Source organism: Sinocyclocheilus grahami, unplaced genomic scaffold, assembly GCF_001515645.1.
Source record: "Sinocyclocheilus grahami isolate Dianchi unplaced genomic scaffold, SAMN03320097.WGS_v1.1 scaffold150.1, whole genome shotgun sequence".
NCBI classification, from domain to species: Eukaryota; Metazoa; Chordata; class Actinopteri; order Cypriniformes; family Cyprinidae; genus Sinocyclocheilus; species Sinocyclocheilus grahami.
Genome location: NW_015505329.1, coordinates 292,957 through 315,450, shown reverse-complemented (window position 1 = coordinate 315,450; position 22,494 = coordinate 292,957). Strand labels below are relative to the sequence as shown.

The 22,494-nt window shown below is 36.5% G+C and overlaps 1 protein-coding gene across 1 annotated transcript in view; it reads right to left on the bottom strand.

Moving 5' to 3' along the window:
* satb1b (SATB homeobox 1b) overlaps positions 1-21,036 on the bottom strand; it is a 47,759-nt gene extending 26,723 nt beyond the window's left edge. The window contains exons 1-5 of the mRNA XM_016281564.1: positions 20,091-21,036; positions 18,793-19,031; positions 15,259-15,435; positions 4,200-4,337; positions 3,493-3,570 (exon numbers count right to left, since the gene is read on the bottom strand). Coding sequence (XP_016137050.1) covers positions 3,493-3,570; positions 4,200-4,337; positions 15,259-15,435; positions 18,793-19,003 — 604 coding nt within the window. The 5' untranslated portion in view covers positions 19,004-19,031; positions 20,091-21,036. The remainder of the gene's footprint in view (positions 1-3,492; positions 3,571-4,199; positions 4,338-15,258; positions 15,436-18,792; positions 19,032-20,090) is intronic.
* Positions 21,037-22,494: the final 1,458 nt, after the last annotated feature.

The window sequence follows — 22,494 nt, the reverse complement described above, 5'->3', positions numbered from 1 at the left end:
CTGTCAATATGGGGTGCTGTGCGTACATTAATGAGGAAAAAAAATTAACTTAAATGATTTTAGCAAATGGCTGCAATATAACAAAGAGTGAAAAATTTAAGGGGGTCTGAATACTTTCCGTACCCACTGTATATATATATATGAAATAAAACTTCACCATAACAAAATTGTTACTCTACATCATTTCTAGATACTAATTTCGATGCCACTGCATCTAATATGCTACTGAACCCACTCTATTTAAAAAAATATATTATAAATATGAATAAATTAAATTAGTGGCATGTAGTGCAAGCATTTCTCAATTAAGTAAATATCGTTTCAAGTATTTATTCATGTAAACAGTCATTAATAGAAAAGACGGAAAGTGCTTTTCTCTTTTTCCTGTCAATATTAACAACAAAAAAAGACAGCGGCAGGTCTGTTAGGTCTAATGCGCAGAGATGATCTGACTTTAAGATGAACTGTCAGTGTTTACATTATTATCTCATAAAAAACATTAGTTTTTTTAAAATGCAATTCAAAACTCTATTACATACTAACATTAAAAAATATATTTATTTTAGTTTAGTATCAACTTGGTACCAGAATATATTGATACTTTTACGATCACTAACACAATAACATTTAGAAATGAATGAATAAAAATTAACAATAAATGTTATAAAAAAGGAACTTCAGAAACTATCACTTAACTGGACAAATGGGCATGCTGATATTTTCAAAATGAGTGATTAATTGCCTTATTACTACTCTATGATGAACAGAATTCATCACAAAACACATCAATATCAAATAGTAAACACTTTCATAACAAATTGGACATGACATGAAGTCAAAAATCAAGAGTTTCAAGCTAAGAAAAAAAAAAAAAAAAAAAAAACACTAATCACGCGCGTTCCAGCCTGCCATTACTACAGTAACCCAATACAACCTCTCTAATATGATGGGACACAGTGTGTGACCTGTATCTGCAGAAATTGGCAGCACCAGAAATTAGTTTATAATGTCCATGGCCAAATCATGTGAGCAATAACAACACTGCAGTGTGGGCGCTCTGCTAAAGCAGCGAGCAGGATGTCTTCACATGGACCGAGCCAGAGAGCCATACACTTGAATCGCCCTTTATGCTCTTAATTCTAAAACAAGGTACACAAGCTGGCTAATATGAAATTTTGGGAAAGTCTAAATATAACCGGAGCGTAATGCACTGGAAGCCCAGAGCATGGTCTCTTAAACAGGCCAGACTGAGCGGACAGAAAATAAGGTGTGGTGGCAAACATGCTTGAAAATATGAAAATTAAAAAGTACTTATGAATGTGTGAATTTAAAGAAATAATTCTAAACCCATAATCTGTCACTTTTCTGAAAGATGGACAACTTTTAGTGCTTGTTTTTGTCATTTCACAGCTTATTGCAGATTTTTGACAGATGTGGTCACTATGAATATTGAAAAGAGCTGCTTGAAGATTTATTAAATTTCTCTTTTTGTGTTGCATGGAAAAATAACAGCATATGGAAAGCAGAGTAAATATAGCAAAAAATTGTAAACCAATGTTTTAAAGGACTAAAGCATTGTGCTTTCCTGAAACACAGGTAGTCAGCTGAAAGATATTACTTAAATGTTTTTTTTTTTTAAACGAGAAATACAATGCCCATCACCTACTAGCGCAGACAATCTTACGGATTTTATAGAGTGCAAAAAAAGCATTATGACAAATCATCAAAATATAAATATTTCAACTGGAAGATAAAAACCAGATTAAGCGCATGGCAACTCTCCAGAGATATGCACAATAAGCACAAGGATGCAAACATGTGTCTTAACTGACAGCGAGCACAAAGCCACGGCTGTTCTTTTCAATATCAGCAGAAAGTGAGAGGGAAAGAAAAAAACAAACAAACAAAAAATTGGATAATAATCAAAGCTCTCCCATAATCCCCATCATTCCTGTGCTTGGATGTTACGGTATGCCTCTCAGTTGTCTTTTTGGTGTTGAAAACTGCTGGGGGGTACACGCTTTTCCATGCAAACTGAAAAGGTTGGAAGAAAGCGTTCGCAGGCCCCATTTGCAGCGGCGACACAGACAGAGAACCGGAGTCCCTTCTGTGGAATTCGCCACAAAGCAGGCTGGGATTAGGAGCACAATGGGAGAGAGAATGTGGGCTGAGGGGAGGGAGGTAAAACCCTACAGCACGGCGGGCGCTCGCTCTCCAGCCCGGCTGTGTTTGAATAGTAGCGCTACTGCGCTAGAGACGGCTTGCCACACTCTGCAAGATCTTGCGAGACCGGCCTCTCACTGACCACTTATGAAATGCAATCCACTGCGGACTAACCAGTTACAATAGGGAGTGCATTCAAGACATGCACTTTCTCATTAGCAGTGTTCTCTGGGAGTTAAACCCATAACCTTGGCATAACTATAGCTTCGCATTCCTGCAGTTTAGACAATAGAGCAATGTCAAGGTCATGGGTTCGATTCCCAGGGAATGCATGAACTGATTAAACCCATAACTTGAATGCAATATAACATATAACTTGTATGCAATATAAGTCACTCTGGAAAAAAAATCAAGTCAAATTTATTTATGTAGCACTATATACACAATACAGACCGTTTCAAAACAGCATCACAGTAATGAACAGGAAAATAACTGCCTTAAAAAGGCATAGTTCACCCAAAAATCTTCATTCACTCATCCTCTGTTGAGCACAAAAGAAGATATTTTGAAGAATGTAGGTAACCAAACAGTTGCTGGTAGCCATTGACTTGCATCAGAGGAAAAAGTACTATGGAAGTCAATGGCTACCAGCAACTGTTTGGTAACCAACATTCTTCAAAATATCTTCTGTGTTCAACAGAAGAATGAAACTCATACAGGTTTGGAATGACTTAAAGGGATAGTTCACCTTCAGTTGCTGGTCCCCATTGACTTGCATATGCGAACTATGGAATCTTTAAGGCTGTAAAATTCTTCCATTTCAGTTGTGAAGCAGCTCTAAAATGTCAACAATGTCATTATTCAGATCAATTTAGTTCAGTCAGACCAAGTCAGACCATTCTGTTTTTGCTTCAAATTTCGAAATTAAACAAATTTAGATTAAAAACTGCTTAACTATATTATCACCCAGCTCTAATTTGTTAAAGCAACTATAAAGCATGAAGACGACATTATAATAAATATTAACACGATTTTCTGCAAAGCTGCTTTAAGCAACGTGTATTGTAAAAAGCGCATTTGTTTTGATATGGCAAACATTTAGAGCCACAACAAAAGACAAAAGTGTTTACTGGTTGTGTACAGATGTGTTTGTGCGCAAGTTTTTATCGTGGCAGATTGCTTCATCTGACGCTAATTGTCCCACTCACAAGGCTCTCGGCCTGCCGTCAGTTGTTAACGCAAAGTTACGGTGTCACCGCCATTGGAATGTGAGCACACGTGCTCATGAATAATAAGGTGGGGAGGGTTGCGGTGCGTCACGTGACCTACCTAACGTGGTGGCACGTGGACTGTCATGGAGGACACACGTCCCCAGGTAGCCCTCCAGCTGGGAGGGCTGGCGCACGACTGCGCATACACGCATTCACAGGTGTGGAGAGAGAGAAAGAGAGAGTGTTAGTGGGGGTAAAAGTGAACGTGTGAACAGGAAACAAGAGGCAGATGTCAAGAGCTGCAGTATAACAACCTGACTGACTGACAGGTGCATGTTTGAACACTTGAAAAGACAAAAAATCACAGTGCTGTTGATTATTATTTGCATGGCAAAGATAGATTTTTGAAGTCAAAAAAGGCTTTTTGTCCTAAACATAGGTCTATATTTGACAGGGATTTGTTAGATTTGCATTTTAACTGAATCTAAGGAACAAACAAATGAGGCATGTTAAAAATAAGTAGACAAGGAAAAGACTAGATACACACAGACAAAGACAGACAGACAGACAGACTTACATAGACAGACATAAAGTCAGAAAAGATAGACAAATAGACAGATAGAGAGACATAGATATACGTAGATAGAGATACAGACAGACAGATAGATTGAGAGATAGAGAGACAAATAGATAGGTAGACACACAGACGGATAGAGTGACAGACAGACAGATCGATAGACAGATAAATAGTCAACAGGAAGACAGATCTCTTTTTTTTTTTTTTAGATGTGATCTTCACAAATGTTCGTTAAGCATTCGGCTTACCTATCATGTCTTTTGTCTTCTTGAAATGTTTATACCAGCGTCCGAATTCTTGACACTTCGCCGCAGACACATTTGCATAGTAAGTGCTGTTAACAATTGAAGAAATCATACTCTGCAAGACAAAATTTGGTGTCGTTTAAAATGTATGTTTACTCACAGTACAATAAGAAAGTCTGTCAAAAAATCCTGTACTACGCGCAATTTAACATTATGTATATGGTACACAGTGTCATATCTTGATCCAAAAAACGTATGCAATGTAATTTTTTTTCTGCTAAAATATAAACTAAGAAATACATGTCCCTTTAACAAATGCCACAGAGTATGAAAGTGGATGCATCCAGGAGGCTCTGTGAGGCAGACAGCAAAGCAGATGATGCTTTGGGGATTTCTGCCCTATATGAACGCAACTCATATTCGCAATCTGTTTTCACAGCCGGAGTTGCATGTTGAGACCACACAACGAGTTCACGTCTCCTCGCTGCCCTAACAGCACATTTCCCATTCATCTCCTCTGCTTTTTCTTCTATTTTAATACATTCCACTCCAAAAAAAAAAAAAAGCTGAGATTCTTTTTCATTAAACCCAACACTTAACACCTTAATAGCCCTGGGCTACATAGCACAGAAATTGTTTTGATTGTTATAAATATTCAAAAGATGAAACCATCTGTTTTTAAATTACAGGTACGGCAGCTTTATCATTTTTATAACATGAGCACTTGGGGACTTGGAGGTGCGGAGGAGGGGGGCTTTGCGGTGTACGATAGAGTTTGAGTTTATGGAGAACTTCAGCATTCCCATTTCCAAATGCATCCTGAAGACCTAGAGATGTGCTCTCAAAAATGAAGGCTCTTCAGAGGCAGTTATGCTTCCCTTATCAAGAACCATTTTCCCTCTGAAGGGTTCTTGATGTGACTGTACGGTTCTTTGGAGATTTGTTTTTGATGTTAGATTATAGGTTGGTGCAAGAACGGTTTTGTGACATCATATATATTTTTCTTTGATATCACGACTTTAAAATGTTCTCTATAACATGGACTTTTAGGTTCTTCTATAATATATGGAGTTTAAAACATGTTCATACAAAAGGCTATTTTATGTCATCATATGGAACATGACCATTTCTATGACATGATATGAAAATGTAAAGTGTTAATCAATGATATGATATCTGGTGTTAAAAAGTTATCCTATGACATCATATGGAATTTAAAATAGCTTTTCCATGACATCATGGAACTTTAAAATGTCCTCTATGATTTCATATGTGACTCTCCTTTAACATTTCAAAAATGAAGGCTCTTCAGAGGCAGTTATGCTTCCCTTATCAAGAACCATTTTCCCTCTGAAGGGTTCTTGATGTGACTGTACGGTTCTTTGGAGATTTGTTTTTGATGTTAGATTATAGGTTGGTGCAAGAACTGTTTTGTGACATCATATATATTTTTCTTTGATATCACGACTTTAAAATGTTCTCTATAACATGGACTTTTAGGTTCTTCTATAATATATGGAGTTTAAAACATGTTCATACAAAAGGCTCTTTTATGTCATCATATGGAACATGACCATTTCTATGACATGATATGAAAATGTAAAGTGTTAATCAATGATATGATATCTGGTGTTAAAAAGTTATCCTATGACATCATATGGAATTTAAAATAGCTTTTCCATGACATCATGGAACTTTAAAATGTCCTCTATGACATCATATGTGACTCTCCTTTAACATCGTATGGAACATTTGCTTATGACATATGGAAATTTCAACTGTTCTTTCATGATTTGATACATATTGAGTTCTTCTGTAAAATAAGACTGAACTAAATGTTAAAGACATTTTTTTATGGAATATTATGGAAATGTAAATTGTTATCCTATAATTTCATACAGAATTTAAAAAGTCTCTTCTATGACATCATATGGAACTTGTTCTTACTAGAAAAAATATCATATGAAAATGTCCTTACTGACATGGAAACAAATTGTTCTTCTATGATTTCCTACTGAGTTTAACAAGGTTCCTCTCTTGAATTGTTTTGCTTGTAGCATAATAATCCAATTTAAAATGTTATCCTTTGACACCATAAGGAATGTAATTTTAAATTGTTCTTCCATGATATGATATGGAACTTAATGTTCTCCTATGACATCATACAGAACTTAAAATGTATCTTTCATTAACATCATACACTAAAAAATGCTGGGTTGTTTCAACCCAATGTTGGGTCAAATATAGACTAACCCAACTGTTGGGTTAAAAAGTTAATTTAAAAATGTAACAGTTGGGTTAGTCCATATTTGACCCAACATTGGGTTGAAACAAGTGTATGGAATGTAATTTTAAATTGTTCTTCTATGATGTGTATGGAACTTAATATTCTCTGACATCGTTCAGATTTTACAAATGCTCTGTAACATCATTTGGAACTAAAAAATATTTGCCTTATGGCATAATATGGAAATTTAAATTGTTCTTCAATGATATCATATGGAGTTTAAAAAAAGTTCTCGAAATTTAAAAAGGTTTTTCTATGACATGGGACTTTAAATGGTTATCCTATGACATCATATGGAATTTAAACAATCTTATATGATACAGAACTAAAAAATTAATATTGAACCTTTTTGATGTCAAAGAGGAACTAAGGCACTATATGGAATTTTAAAAGATTCTCCAACCGCATCAGGCTGAAAACCTCTTTTGGAACCTTTCTCCAGCACGTCTTTATGAACAGGTGCACAGTTCAGCAGGACCAGCCAGACAAGGGTTAACCACTCACCAAACCACACATCGCTGTGTATGCTTGAGAAGGACTATTAACCTTTACTGCCAAAGCTTGTGCTGCCAGAGAAATGAGAAGTGTATAGCAGTATCCAAGATGAGCAGAAGATGCTCTCCAAAAGCAAGGGCGGAATATGAAACCACAGTGCCATGCTGATAGGAGGCCAGGTTCAAACCGCACATCTGAAGGCCAACTGGCGTTTTAAAATGTCACGGCCTCTTTTATCGCTGATCTGAAACAACAGTCAGGATGGAAGGGAGCTTATAAACAAAACCATCAACTAACAATAGAGGAGCATTGAAATTACCAAGATTTCATGAGTCATCAAAGATCTGTTTGAGATCTGATGCGAGTCAAACGCTCATATTGGGTACAGTTGACACAGATGTTATGAAAAGCTTTGTTCATTAATCACTCGTCTTAAACTCCCGAGACCCGTACGCCACCGCAACACAGGACAAACCATGCAGATAAACACCTCAGCATACCGAACGCCAGGAGCCATCAACAGGTAATGGGACAAGCCTCTTTAAAAGATAACCATCGTGAGGCTTATCGGTGCGCCCAGGAAGTCCGTCACGCCGTTATCGACCTAAACCATCTATCTGGCTTTCCGTCACGGGAGAATCTCATAAAAACGCTCCGTATCTAGCCAGGCACTCACTGTTTGTACTTCCTTCTTACGTGCCATCTTTTAGTCTCCCTGCGGAGAGACTGTATTGTGTTGGAGAAGTGGGTTAATTCCCCCTCCTTTTCATTTTTTTTTCTTTAAAAACGTCTTAATTACAGCTTCTTTTTCGTCCATTGCATGAGAAAGGTGGGAAAGCCCATGTCAAACCCGAGCAAAGATGGCATTTGACGGCTATTTGCTGCTATGCAACTACACAGCTGCTCTTTCAGGGCCATGGGGTTGGTGGGGAGCTTTATTGTTGCAGTCGTCTGAGGGGTCACAGGGGTTAAGTTTGATCACAGGGAAACATACGTGTGCTGAAAGACGGCTGATGAGCGGGAGGGGCCCCATACAAACCTGGATGAGCAATTTACTTTTCTCCTTTCTTTAGCGTTGCACGAAAAATCGGTCTGACGGCAGGCGAATTACATTCTGCTGAAAACAATATTTTTTTTAACTCAAACTAGGAATGGGTAGTCAGTTATTGAAGTCATCTGGTGGGTTTATATAAGTTTTTATTTAAAAAAATGTTTGAGTGACACTTAAGAGGGGATAAACTACTGTATATATATATATATATATATATATATATATATATTATAAAATTAAATGGTTAATTTCTAAACAATGGCACTGGAAAGTTTTAGCATATTTACTTTAAGATGCTAAATTAATCTGTGCCACCACAAAAAATATACTAAAATGTACTATACTATGTGTCAATGTATATAAAAACAATGCAAATATCAATCATATATAAATATTATAATATAGTTATATAAATATCAGCATCAATATTATAAAATTTAAAATTTAAAATAAAGTTAATCCCCTTACATTGTATTTAAAATTAATATCAATGTCAGTATTGACAAAATCAACATTGATATGACAACAAAAGTAAAATTCTAATAAATGTTTAACTTCCAGAGCTCATGTTTTTTAGTAATAATACAATAATAACTAGAAAGAGTATAGTTATGAGAAAGCACATACATGCATTTGGCCTTTTTGTCACAGTTTTTGACCATTTGGCTGTTTTCTCAGATTCTCACAGAATGAGCATTGTGTTGAAATCAAATGAAAACTACTTCAAGTTTGAAAAACACATCAAGACTCCTGATTCGGTTGACCTCGGTCCGGCTTGCTAGTTTTACTAAGAATAATGTCTGGTTGGTGTATGACAGTCCATCTAATCAACATAATTACACAAGGCTTCCTTTAAGAATGACTAGCCAACTAGTCACGCACAAAGTCCACCAACTACACTAGAATGAACAGCTCCTGTTACCGTGTAAATCTAAACCTGCAATGTAGCTTGAGGAGGAAAATAAATAAATAAAAAGGAGCACTACATTCACAATCCCCATCCACTCTGGTGTAATTCTCCTTCTGATTCTCCATTCATTAACCTTTTTAAGAGCAGGGATTAGCATTCGGAGTATCAAGATGACTCTAATCCTATAAAAGTTGGCGTTTGTTCTTAAATCGACCGGATCTCTTCAACTCTTCCTGTTCAACAACAAGACTGTTCACCTATATAAAAAGGTCACCTCTACTAGCTTACCCATCAAAGACGACCCTAACACAGACGAGGCAGCCTGTTCTAACTGGAGAAGTAACGACTAAAATTAGCGAAAGACACTCCTCATTCACGCCAGCAAGAGAAATCAGAAACAACAAAAACAGAAACCCTCCCCCGAAAATTGCAGCACACGCGTGTGGGCCGCCCAGACTACAGCAAGCGAGCTGTGAGCGGACTCTAATTCAGTGTAAGTACCGGGCCGCTGCTCAGTGGGAATAGCTCACATATGGACTGTAAACAGAGTGATTAGAGAGATGTGGAGCGGCCCAGCCCCTGCGCTGCCTGAACAGCACCCTGGGACTCTTTACATCACCACACACGCACACACCTGCAGGTAAAGAACGGGCTTCCCTGAGACGAAATGGCTGCGATCGGCGCCAACTCACGAGCTGAAACGCTCGCCTTTCCTTAAGCATTTAAACGGCAGCTCTGCTTATTTAAAATGCAGTGTGGTTTTAAAGGTGAATCTCATGAAATCATGTCCAGATCACATTTCACTGCAAAATCAAGAGGCGAAAAAAGCATTTATTTTACACATTTAAAAATGCCAATTTTTAGGACCCTTATAATTTTTTTGAATTATTTTCAATACAATTAAGCAGATACACCCCCCCCCCCCCCCCCCCTCTTCATTTTTTTTTTTTTTTTTTGTTTTTTTATATTTTTTTTTTTTTTTTTACGTTAAAAGATATAAAGAGATCGCGCGCTCTCTCTCTTTTATAAGCCAATGCGTACTACGACGAAACGTGTAATGTAAACCACAGTAATACGCTTATTTGAAGTTAACATGGGCGTGTTGAATGGGTTTTTGCGTGTGCACCCCCCCCCCCCCCCCCCTCAAATTCTCATTATTGTAATAGTCTGGATGTTTTACATTTCACTTTTTTCATGATTATTCTGAAAGGTGACTCCGATTTGATTTTCATTCCGATAATACAGTATTTTGTTTGTGTACACTTTTTTTTTTAAATCAGGATGAATAAAAATGTATAAAGACTATATTAATAATACTATAATGCAGTAAAACACTTTAAAGATTTTATAAAGATTGAAGATTAGAATAGAAAAAAAAATATTCAATTCACTTGAAAAAACAAAAAAAACATTACGCTTACTTCTAGGACCGACCATTTTTATTTGCATTTATTTTTTTTACATAATTTTCATTACAATTAAGCAGACTTTCCCCCTCAAATTCTCATTACTGAAACAGTCTGGATGTTTTACATCTTTTTCAATGATTCCGATGAGATTTTTACTATGGTAATAGAATTTTTTTTTTTTAATAAGCCTGAATTAAATTAAAAGACTCCAAAATAATGTTACTATGTTTTTAAATATTATATTAAAATAGAACATTTCAGTTAAAATTTTTTTTATATATATTATATATATATATATATAATTATTTTTAAGTCCATTGCAGTTATGTATGCCATATTTTTTTGCATTACAGTCAATGGAGAAAACACAGCTGCATTCAGGGTGTCATTAATGAATGCTTGTTCAATAGGACGCAATAAACGGCAAGCTGCCAAGAAAATATCGCAACACTCCATGCAAAAAAAATAAACCCTTCAGAGATGTTCGACGCCAGCATGCGATGAAAATTAAGGCTGAGGGGCATAATTTCTACGTCACTAGTGTGACAAAACGGAACTGCAAAAACAATGATTGTTTTCAAACAGTCTGCAATCAATCAGACAAACAGATTTGACTTAACTTATAGGATGAGTGACTATTTGTTTGTCTGACCAATGGAAGACAGGGAAACCTGTTTGGTAACACTGAAGGAAGACCAGACTGAATGTATTACAATGATATATAGTCTTTTATATTATTATTATTATTGTTTTGTGTGTGCGTATGCATACACATACATACATATATACACACATACATGCATATACATTTTTGAATGATACATGAGCTAAAAACATACAAAAAATATGAATATATACAAAAGTAGGAAATATTTAAAAATAAGTGCCATTTCATCGCTGCACAGTATTTGTTTATAAAGCTTTTTAAAAAAATGACATTTCATTACACCAAATAATGTTCTTTTTAGCAGCATCATATGACCCCTTTAAAAAAAACTATCCAATATGGCAGGCGGAATGAGAGAAATTTTGGTTATAAACACATTTAATGCCAAGATATAATTAAAATATAACCCATATTTGTGTACGCTATTTTTTTTTTAATTACTGTAAAGTTTGGTAAGGTTGGTGAAACATTTAAAATGCTTCTGAAATAAGACTCTTATGCTCACCAAGGCTGCATTTATTTGATCAAATCTACAGTAAAAACAGTAATATTGTGAAAAAATATAATTTAAAATAAATGTCCTCTATGTGAATATATTGTAAAATATAATTTATTCCTGGGATTCAAGGCGGAATTTTCAGCATCATTACTCCAGTCTTCAGTGTCACATGATCCTTCAGAAATCATTCTAATATGCTGATTTACTGCTCAAGAAACATTTCTGATCATTATTACAGTTGTGCTGCTTCATATTTTTGTGGAAACGGATAACATTTTTTAGGATTGATGAATATAAAAAGTTTAAAAGAACAAATCTTTTGTAACATTATTAGGGATGCACCGAATATTCGGCAACCGAAATAAGCGAAAAGGCAGAATTTTTGTGAATTTTTTTTAAAGTCCGCATGAAATCAAAATGGACTATTTACTTTACTAGCTCACATTGCTAGTCTTGATGTAAACGATTAATCCATGCAAGATAATCCGCTGAAATTTGTGTTTTGTTTTTGGTAATCTTTAATCAAAATCTGAACATTTACTTCCGCTCTGGAATGGTATTCCTTTTCTGATGACGTCAGTTTGACGGCTTGGGCAGAATATCCTTAAACACACCCCTCCAACCATTAGATTGCTATAAGAGTGAGAGACAGAGAGGAGGAGCGCTAACATAAAACCATGCCCTCTATTTAATATTCCGTTTCAGCTGGAAATACGTCACTAAACTGAAATAAAGTCTGCAACAACTTCCGGTTCACGCGGACTTTAAAGGCATGTGACAATGTGATACGTGCGACAAACATCTTCCCAAATTCGTAATGAGAATATTTTATAAATCTGCATGCTCTTGTCAACAAAAAGAAGCACTAAGATCTTCCTGCGGATTTCTGCCAAAATAAAAGCAGAGCAAAAGCAACAACTCCATCGACATTCATAATTGATAGTATTTTAATTTTACTGTCGTGCTGTAAAATAAAATAAAAAAAGACTAATAATAATAATAACAACAACAACCCTACAACAGCTCTATTAATACATTATAACATTCACACAGTGTTCAAATTGGGATCCGTAATATATTCTAATGTTTTAAAAGAATTATCTTCTGCTCAGCAAGGCTGCCTTTATTTGTACAGTAAAAGATACATGCCTGATTCAGGTCTCAAAAATGGCCAAAAAATATAATTTTACCAACTTATTAATTTTAAGTTAAATTGTGCTTTGTTGGTATAATATCTGCTAGAATGTTTAAAAAAATTCAGTGTTAGGTAAATATTTTTTAATATTTGTTTTTATTTGAAAAGCAGGACAAAACATTTTGGCAATTTAATAAATGGCAAAATAGGCCTACATGGGGGAAAAATGTGAAAAACCATGTTCGGTATTCGGCCTTCGGCCCAGTGTTTCATTTTGTTCGGCTTTGGCCAAGAATTTAAATTTTGGTGCATCCCTAAACATTATACATGTCTTTGTCACTTTATCAACTTAATGCATCCTTGTTGAATAAAGATATTAATTTCTTAACATTTGAGCAGTTCTGATTTATGAACATCACATTAACCTAACCACATTATAATGCCTAACTCAATACTGAAATCAATCGGTGAGCCTTTTGTGAACAGCTCTATTTGTATGATACATTTGTATGTCTGCTCAAGAAACATTTCTGATCATTATTACAGTTGTGCTGCTTCATATTTTTGTGGAAACGGATAACATTTTTTAGGATTGATGAATATAAAAAGTTTAAAAGAACAAATCTTTTGTAACATTATTAGGGATGCACCGAATATTCGGCAACCGAAATAAGCGAAAAGGCAGAATTTTTGTGAATTTTTTTTAAAGTCCGCATGAAATCAAAATGGACTATTTACTTTACTAGCTCACATTGCTAGTCTTGATGTAAACGATTAATCCATGCAAGATAATCCGCTGAAATTTGTGTTTTGTTTTTGGTAATCTTTAATCAAAATCTGAACATTTACTTCCGCTCTGGAATGGTATTCCTTTTCTGATGACGTCAGTTTGACGGCTTGGGCAGAATATCCTTAAACACACCCCTCCAACCATTAGATTGCTATAAGAGTGAGAGACAGAGAGGAGGAGCGCTAACATAAAACCATGCCCTCTATTTAATATTCCGTTTCAGCTGGAAATACGTCACTAAACTGAAATAAAGTCTGCAACAACTTCCGGTTCACGCGGACTTTAAAGGCATGTGACAATGTGATACGTGCGACAAACATCTTCCCAAATTCGTAATGAGAATATTTTATAAATCTGCATGCTCTTGTCAACAAAAAGAAGCACTAAGATCTTCCTGCGGATTTCTGCCAAAATAAAAGCAGAGCAAAAGCAACAACTCCATCGACATTCATAATTGATAGTATTTTAATTTTACTGTCGTGCTGTAAAATAAAATAAAAAAAGACTAATAATAATAATAACAACAACAACCCTACAACAGCTCTATTAATACATTATAACATTCACACAGTGTTCAAATTGGGATCCGTAATATATTCTAATGTTTTAAAAGAATTATCTTCTGCTCAGCAAGGCTGCCTTTATTTGTACAGTAAAAGATACATGCCTGATTCAGGTCTCAAAAATGGCCAAAAAATATAATTTTACCAACTTATTAATTTTAAGTTAAATTGTGCTTTGTTGGTATAATATCTGCTAGAATGTTTAAAAAAATTCAGTGTTAGGTAAATATTTTTTAATATTTGTTTTTATTTGAAAAGCAGGACAAAACAGTAAAAAGCACATTTTGGCAATTTAATAAATGGCAAAATAGGCCTACATGGGGGAAAAATTTGAAAAACCATGTTCGGTATTCGGCCTTCGGCCCAGTGTTTCATTTTGTTCGGCTTTGGCCAAGAATTTAAATTTTGGTGCATCCCTAAACATTATACTTGTCTTTGTCACTTTATCAACTTAATGCATCCTTGTTGAATAAAGATATTAATTTCTTAACATTTGAGCAGTTCTGATTTATGAACATCACATTAACCTAACCACATTATAATGCCTAACTCAATACTGAAATCAATCGGTGAGCCTTTTGTGAACAGCTCTATTTGTATGATACATTTGTATGTTGACTTGGTGCCTACAAGGTTTTGAAACACAGCCACGGTCTTTCTAAAGTTTAATTAAATGGTAATACCATGGTATTTTTATACAGGTTTGCAAAAAAAAAACCTTTAAAAAAAAACAAAAAAAACAATTGCTCGACTATATGTTGTCTGTCGACTGACACTAAATGAGTAACAGAAAAAAAAAACAAGATCCAGAAGATCCAAAGAAAAAAGGAATTATGATGGACAGCCTGCAATAAATTACAGGCTGAAGGCTACAGCTCTTAAAATAGCCCCGAACTCCACAAAGCGAGCAATTAGAAACCGCAGGCCCACCTCCACACTCGTTCCCATTGAGAAGTGTGATTACAGAGTGCAGGAGGTGCACCTGTGTGTTCCTGCCTCTACCCACAACCCCCTGACCTCGGCATCAGGTCAGCCTGAGCAGAAGCATGCATGCACCAGAACACAGCCAACAAATCACTCCAAAAATATCTCTGTTGAGCCTCCAAAAATATCCGAGCATCTGCCTAGCATTTTATGACTCATGATTCTGATCCAACAGCAAAAAAAAAAAACAACACGCACATTCTGGAGAAATAGGTATCGCTGTGCACCATTTGTCTGTATGCCATGTTTTGGACGGTGTAAACGCGCCGTACCTTTAGCCTGTGCAGCCGAACTGTGCGAGTAGCCCAGGGAGAGCAGGGCCATCTCGATTAGCTGGTTGAAGAGCATGTCCTTCCTGACCAGAACGAACTCAGCATGTTCCTCTTTGCTGTCAAATTCGATGGGGCTCTCGTAGTGCTCCACCACACAAAACACTGGCAGCATGTTACCTAGCAGAAACAAGAGTGCAAGCTTTACACCGCTGCACACAACAGGGAGATGCTAAAATGCCAGATTTTGAACAACAGTATTTTTGTTGCATATTCATCCAAACTCGAGCGAAAAATAAAAGTTGTTTTTATTTATATTAGTCTCTTCTCTGAGAAAGGGGCTGATCATTTCCTTCTTGTATGAAGCCCCTCCCTCAGAATGGGCTCTGATTGGTTAGCTAGCCCAGTGTGTTGTGATTGGCTAAACCGCCTCTAGTGCACGTCCCGCCCCTCACCTCGGCGACATGTGCTCCGGTTGTATTGTAAACAATGGCGTTGTTAATATCGCTTATCAGTTTGAGCCCGATTGAAAAGCAGAGGATATTATTGAAGAGGATTGTGCAGAACCTGTGCAAGCACGGCTTTTAATGGTAGGCCTATGTTTTTTGTTTGTTGTTGTCTCATACTTTTAGATACGCTGTTATTTGTAAATGCTACTGCTTATGTTTAGCTTTTAATATACGTTTTTATCCTGATTAAAACTTTAATACAGTACGGCAACTGCACGCTCGTCCATGTTTAACGCTTCTCATAGCTATGTGAAAATAAGTGTATAATTGGAACGGTTCATTGTTGGAGCTGAGCTGAATGAGAGAGAGAGAGAGAGAGAGATGCAGAGCGTGTGCAGAGCAGGGGACGCGAGGAACAGTATAACAGGTTAAGAACCGCTGCTTTAGAACACTGATTTTGAAACTTGTGAATCCATTAGAATCATTAGAAGACAGAATCGCGATTCATACATGTATAGATTTTTACGTGCACCTCTAGTTTTCTCTTCCTCTTCTCTAAAGCAGCACAGCATAAAGCCATAAAGACACAACTCTCATAATTTACAACTCTTTGTTCAATTCTCAGCCCATTTTCACATGTGACATTATTTTATGCCTAATCCTGATTTCAAGGTTAGAATTATGGCCAGTCGATGGAAGAAGATACAAACATACGACAGATATTTCTGCTACATCTGCGGGTTACTACATCCAAACAGCGACAGAAAATTACAGTTTTTGTGAAAAAGCTTATTGATTCATTAACTGAATAAATAAGCTAATGTAAAACTGACATTCAGTGGAGTATTTGAACATTTTCCCACTCGTTTTCAGATTGAAAGTTGAATGATACATTGATTACTTCGGTCATTAAAACTGAAACTTTTATAAACAGCATTTATTTGAAACCGAAATCTTTCGTAACATTATAAATGTATTTGTCACTTTTGATCAATTTAAGGCATCTTTGCTGAATAAATGTATTAATTTCGTTTAAAAAAAAAAACATTTTAACAGTACTAAAGTACTTCGTATGTAAAGTTAAATTTGAATCTTCATTCTTAATTTTAGGCATTTTTTGCAAATCAGCTGAAACTATTTTTTCATGCAAGGCTGTGTTATCAATTGATTATCATCCACTGTAACAGTGTTACAATAAAGCAGCATTGTAACATGCATAATTGGATCACAATGCAGAACAAGCGGAGATGACGTCAATGAAACAGCTCCACTATTTAAACGTGTTAGCACACTAAAAGGTTAGAGCTCATCGTGGGTTTAGCGCTTTATTTATTGTTAAGGTGCTCAAATCACATTAGAATACTTCTTTAGGCAGATCCCAGTACCCTTCCCATGATGCCGTGCAGCGGCTCCCAATGCACCATATAGCCTTGAGGTTTATGAGTCTGTGTAAACAGCGTGCCGCTATCAGGGAAAAAAAAACGAAGAATCTCCATCCAAAGCTGTCATGTGTTCGGGTTTACTGTGCAAATATCACATAATACCAGCCAGCTGCAACACTCCGGTGATGAAATTTCAGGAACTTCATGATCTCTTGGACCCAGGATCTTTATTTTTACAGGGTTTAATAGAGGCTGTGGGTAATTTCAACGCCGTCTATCCGGGGCAATCGTAATAAATCATATTTCTGCTCCTCGCGGTCGCAGTTTCCTAAGAATGCGACCATTTTCTGGAAAACAATCAATAAATAGGGTAATCATAAGCAGATGCCAGGGAATGTGCTGAATCGAAGCTTTTCCATTTTTAATAGATAAAGATCTAACAATAAAGACTGCTGTGTCGGTTCATTTCAGGATCAATACACGCTTTGTTCCCAGAGAGCTGAGAAAAGCCCATGGTAAATATTATTCAGCTGAAACAATGAGTACAGTAGCTTCCAAAGTTCAGCAAGCACTCAGCAAAAGTTCACTTTTCCCATAAATAATAATAACAGTTACCCAGAGAGCTATAGAATGCAGCCGGGGTGCATGAAGAACTGACACTAGTTGTTGTAGCTAAAGCATTTTCCCTTTAATCGCACACTGCAGATATAGATATATATTTGTGTGTGTGTGTACATGTACATAAATGTATATATATTTTTTATTTTTGTATTATTGTTTTTTTTCTTTAAATAATTCCACAGCAGAAATATGCCAAAATAAATAGCAATGCTCTAAAACATCAAATCAGCAACCAAAAAAATTTATCAGGATTCATTTACTAAGTTTTTTTTTGTGACATACCAAAACGGTAGACAAAGTACTGTTTTCCAGTGACTGTTTTCTTTAAAAAAAAAAGTGCTTACAATAACTACTAAACGTAGTTTTAGAAATGCTGCTAGTGGCATAGCTATGCAACAAATATATAAAATGTGCAAATTACTTTACATAATATTTGTGCATGATATAAGGGTCCTAACCATCCATGGCCACAACATAAAATGGGACATTTGGTTGGTCACTTGGGTTTCTGAGTCATGAAACATCCTATAGCCCCACCCACTGTGAAATATCATTGGTCCTAATTTGGATGGGCAGATTTCTCACTAAAATCAATTCCATTATTGATACACACGCTTAAAAATAAAGGGTCCAAAAGGGGGTTTTCTAGCAACGCAGTAGAAGAATCATTTTGGTTCCCCAAAGAACCTTTCGGTTGAGCAGTTCTTAAAAGAACCATTTTTTCTTATTGTGAAGAATATTTTAAGGACCCATTTACACTAGAAGGAACCTTTTGTGGAATGGTGGAAAGGTTCACTCTTAAAATTAAAGGATCTTTATTGGCATTGATGGTTCCATGAAGAACCTTCAATGCACAAAATTCTTTAGAGTGAAAAAAACATTTAGATATTTAAAATGTTCTTCACACTATGAAAAAAAATGGTTCTTTTAAAAACTCTTTGGGGAACAAATAATGGTTCTTCTATTGCACCACTGTGAAAACTCCCTTTTGGAACCTTTATTTTTAAGAGTGTTCCACAGATTCTTCATGAAACCATCAATGCCTTTATTTTTAAGAGTGCAGTGGTAAGAAAATGCAAACTCACCCCTCTTGTGGCAGGCCATCAGATGATGTCCAGGGGGTTTGAAGTGCACTCCGGAGAGTTTCGCTCCAGTGCTACCTAGACGAGACCTGCCCAGCGGGCTTCCGTTCTGTTCCAGGCGGGCCATTTTGGCTGGAGGGGCCTTGGTGTCATTCAGATTATTGACCATCTCACAGTTATCCTTCCCTTGGCATGTTTCGCTGAGATGCTCCATGGTTCTCAGCACCACTGCTCACTGTCACCTGAAGCGAAAAATATAGAAGAACAGTGGCATTAGGACGGCTGGAAAATCAAGTGCCATAAAATAAACATTATAATTGGGGGGAAAAGTTTATAAAGATTACTGAACCTAAAAAAAATGATGAAATTACAACAAACTATGTCTCTTCCATGTAGACTGAAATGTCAAATCAAGCCTAATGTTACATGGCATTTACAATGTTTCATGCAACGATCACATTCCCATTTCTAAGAGCATGTATTATGTATGTCTAACCCACTGCAGAATCCCATGTGGAGAGCAAACAAGCTAGTTTTTGTACAGTCGCATTAATGTGCAGAGGAGTTCAGTGATCAGCGCACCGTACGATGAACCCTTCCATACAAGAGACAGGCTGTGAAATATTTAGCCGATCAGATCTCTTGGTATAAAACTGAAAGACCCTGAATTCCTCATTGAAGCGAAGACACGCATCTAAAACAAAGTGTGAAGATTTTTGGTTGCAACTACTTGTATTTAACAACACCCAAAAAGTGTTTCCCTAAATGCCAAAACAAAAGAAAGGTCTCGGATCATCTAAGATTTCCGGAAAAGGGACATGCACCTTGTCTCAACGTTGCATCCGGAGCGATAAAGGAACATTCCAACAGACACCATAACAGACGGGGTTAGATTTCATCAAACAGGCCAAACAAGACATCAGACATGCAACAATGAATTCCACAGCACTGAACACCAGATGAACTTATGTGACTTTGTTTGTTTAAAAACCAATATAAAAGGTACAGAAAAAAAAAAAAATTTTAATAGTAAAAACATATATTTCTACTTCTCCTGAGCCTTAAAATCCATTGTTGTAACCCAATACAGGTTTATTCAGGTGTGTATATATATATATATATAAAACATTACATTTTATGTGAAAATAATAGAAGTCAATTATTAAAAATGTATAGTGTGCATACAATATATACATATATTTTTTAGATTTAAAAAATAAAAAGGAGAACATTCACAAATAATTAAAACAATTCAATAAAACAAAGACACAAGGGGGGAAAAATAACAAGCCTGAACTCACCAATTTAAGACAAGCATATAAAAGGAGCTGTGGATGAACAGCGACTTCCAAGTTTTGGCAGGAGGAGCACAAACTTCACTCGAATATCAGTTTTATGTCAGCTATTCTATTCTAAAACAGAAAACTTCCAGATCGTCCACACCAAAACCTAATATCACACGCTAAGCCATGACTCGCAGCGCATAATACACGTAGAACCATATAGACGAAGCGCAAAGTACTTTAAAATGTGATGAGAGCTAAAGACCGTAGACGCATGCAATCGAGCCGAAATGCAACGATCTCCGGTGAGTCTAGAGTTCAATAGAGTTTACGATCACATCCACCGTCCGTTCTGTGCGCAGAATAACGCTTAAAAATAAAAGTAACCGCCAGCGTTCCCTACACATCCCATTGAGCTTCACCAATACGCGCCTATAGGACCAGAAGCGCTCGTGAATCGCCTCTCATCTGGCCAAACAACAGCACGAAGCCCTCTCATCTCGAGCCGATCTGCGGATCCGAAGCAGCTTTAAAAGTGCGCGATACACTTTCGAACGTCGAATGAAACATCAAAGCATCCGAACATTCCTGACGCACGTCAGCGCTACATTGTATCTTCCGCTTGTTACATTTGTAACATTCGCGCTCGGTCCTTTTCTTTCTGTTTCCCTTCTGCCTCTCTCTCTCCGTCTCTCTCTCTCTTTCTCTCTGTCCCCATTAAATTATGAGTTGCATCGGCTCATCCCTCCCTCTCCGCGCTGCCTGCCGCTTCTCCTCATCTCTAAACCTCCTAAACGACGCGATTGAAGACGGATCTCGGGTCCTCACGCGTCTGTCGCTGTCCTGGAGGAGGATGAACGCGAAAATAAAGTAAAAGTGCCGGAGAACGAGGATGATGATGATGATGATGATGGTGGATTTCCGCCTGCACGCGCGCAGGAATTTTTAATCAGCTTGATTAGAGTGAGGCGGTTCTGCATTTATTACTGAATCTACACACACATCCTGTACACACACACACACAGCCTACATGATGCACACGCAGCGGATAGCACAATAAAATCACTTTGCATTTGTATTACAAAATAAACGATCTTTATTTGCGAGCGTGTGCATTTTGATTTTGAGATGTTAATGATGAGTTGATCAGCAGAATCGGGGGAAGGAAGCAAACGAATGATCGTATGAACGAGTGCGATGATATTGTAGAGGGGTTTTTGACGCGGTTCTGTTTTTAAAAGTTGCAAAAAAGCCTCAAGAGTACAATATTTCTTGTAGCAAAAGGACACGCCATCTGTCAGTGATGCTGGTGCATGACACACAAACATATGTGCAGGTGAAAGCAAACGACCAACCCTGAACACACACACACACACACACACACACACGCACGCACGCGAGATCTAATTTCTGCAAATATGATACAATAATAAATGAATGCACAAGAGTACAAACAAATGTTTACAAAGTGATTATTTCAAAAAGAATATGCAGTAAAAAGTAAAAACGTGCTTTTTATAAAATGGTATACATAAATAAAAAAATGACTTACAATTTGATGCATGAATTAATAAACTAAAACTCCTAATTATGTTTACATCAAAACAGGAATGACATAATTCCCAATCTTATTTGATTTTAAAATAATCCCCACTGCAATAAAAGAAAATAATAATTGCAGAGGCATTATGCTATCCACACTGGAACGTATGTTATCATACATAAAAACACATTGACATGTAAAGACGACAGGCAAGCAGAAATATGTGCAAGGGTCAAATGTAATCACCCTTGGGGGTTTGGAAGTAATGCCACATCCTGATTGGTTCAAATGACTTTCAAAGATCTGTATTTACTATACTGTGTTCATGATTTCAGCATGACTTGTATTGAATATATTGAATGTATCTAATAAATAAGTATACCAGTAATATCAAATTAGATAGATAGATAGATAGATAGATAGATAGATAGATAGATAGATAGATAGATAGATATACCAATGCCAGAATCAACAATTAGAATGACTAATGGGCCCAATAATTAATTATAGTGAAGACAGTGACATATTTTTTTTAAAAGCAGGGTGTGTAACATGTATAGACATGAAACTGAAGGTGATGCAGCTATATGAAATCAGCAGATGTGCTGATCTAGAACACTAAGTATCACTGCTGTTAAACAGGAAATGTAAAAGAAGAGCGATGACCAAAAAAGGTGGATGCATTTTAAGGGGTCGCAAAATACGTTAATCAATTCACCACAGGTAAATGATTGGGTGTTAGTTTGTTTGTTTAATTTTACATATGAATCCAACATATCTGATATGCCATTCGTACAGCGCTAAGCACGTTTCCGGCATTGAAGTGAATTTGCACGGAGCTTGTTTTTGCTGAGACGTTAGTCCTTGTGCAACACATTG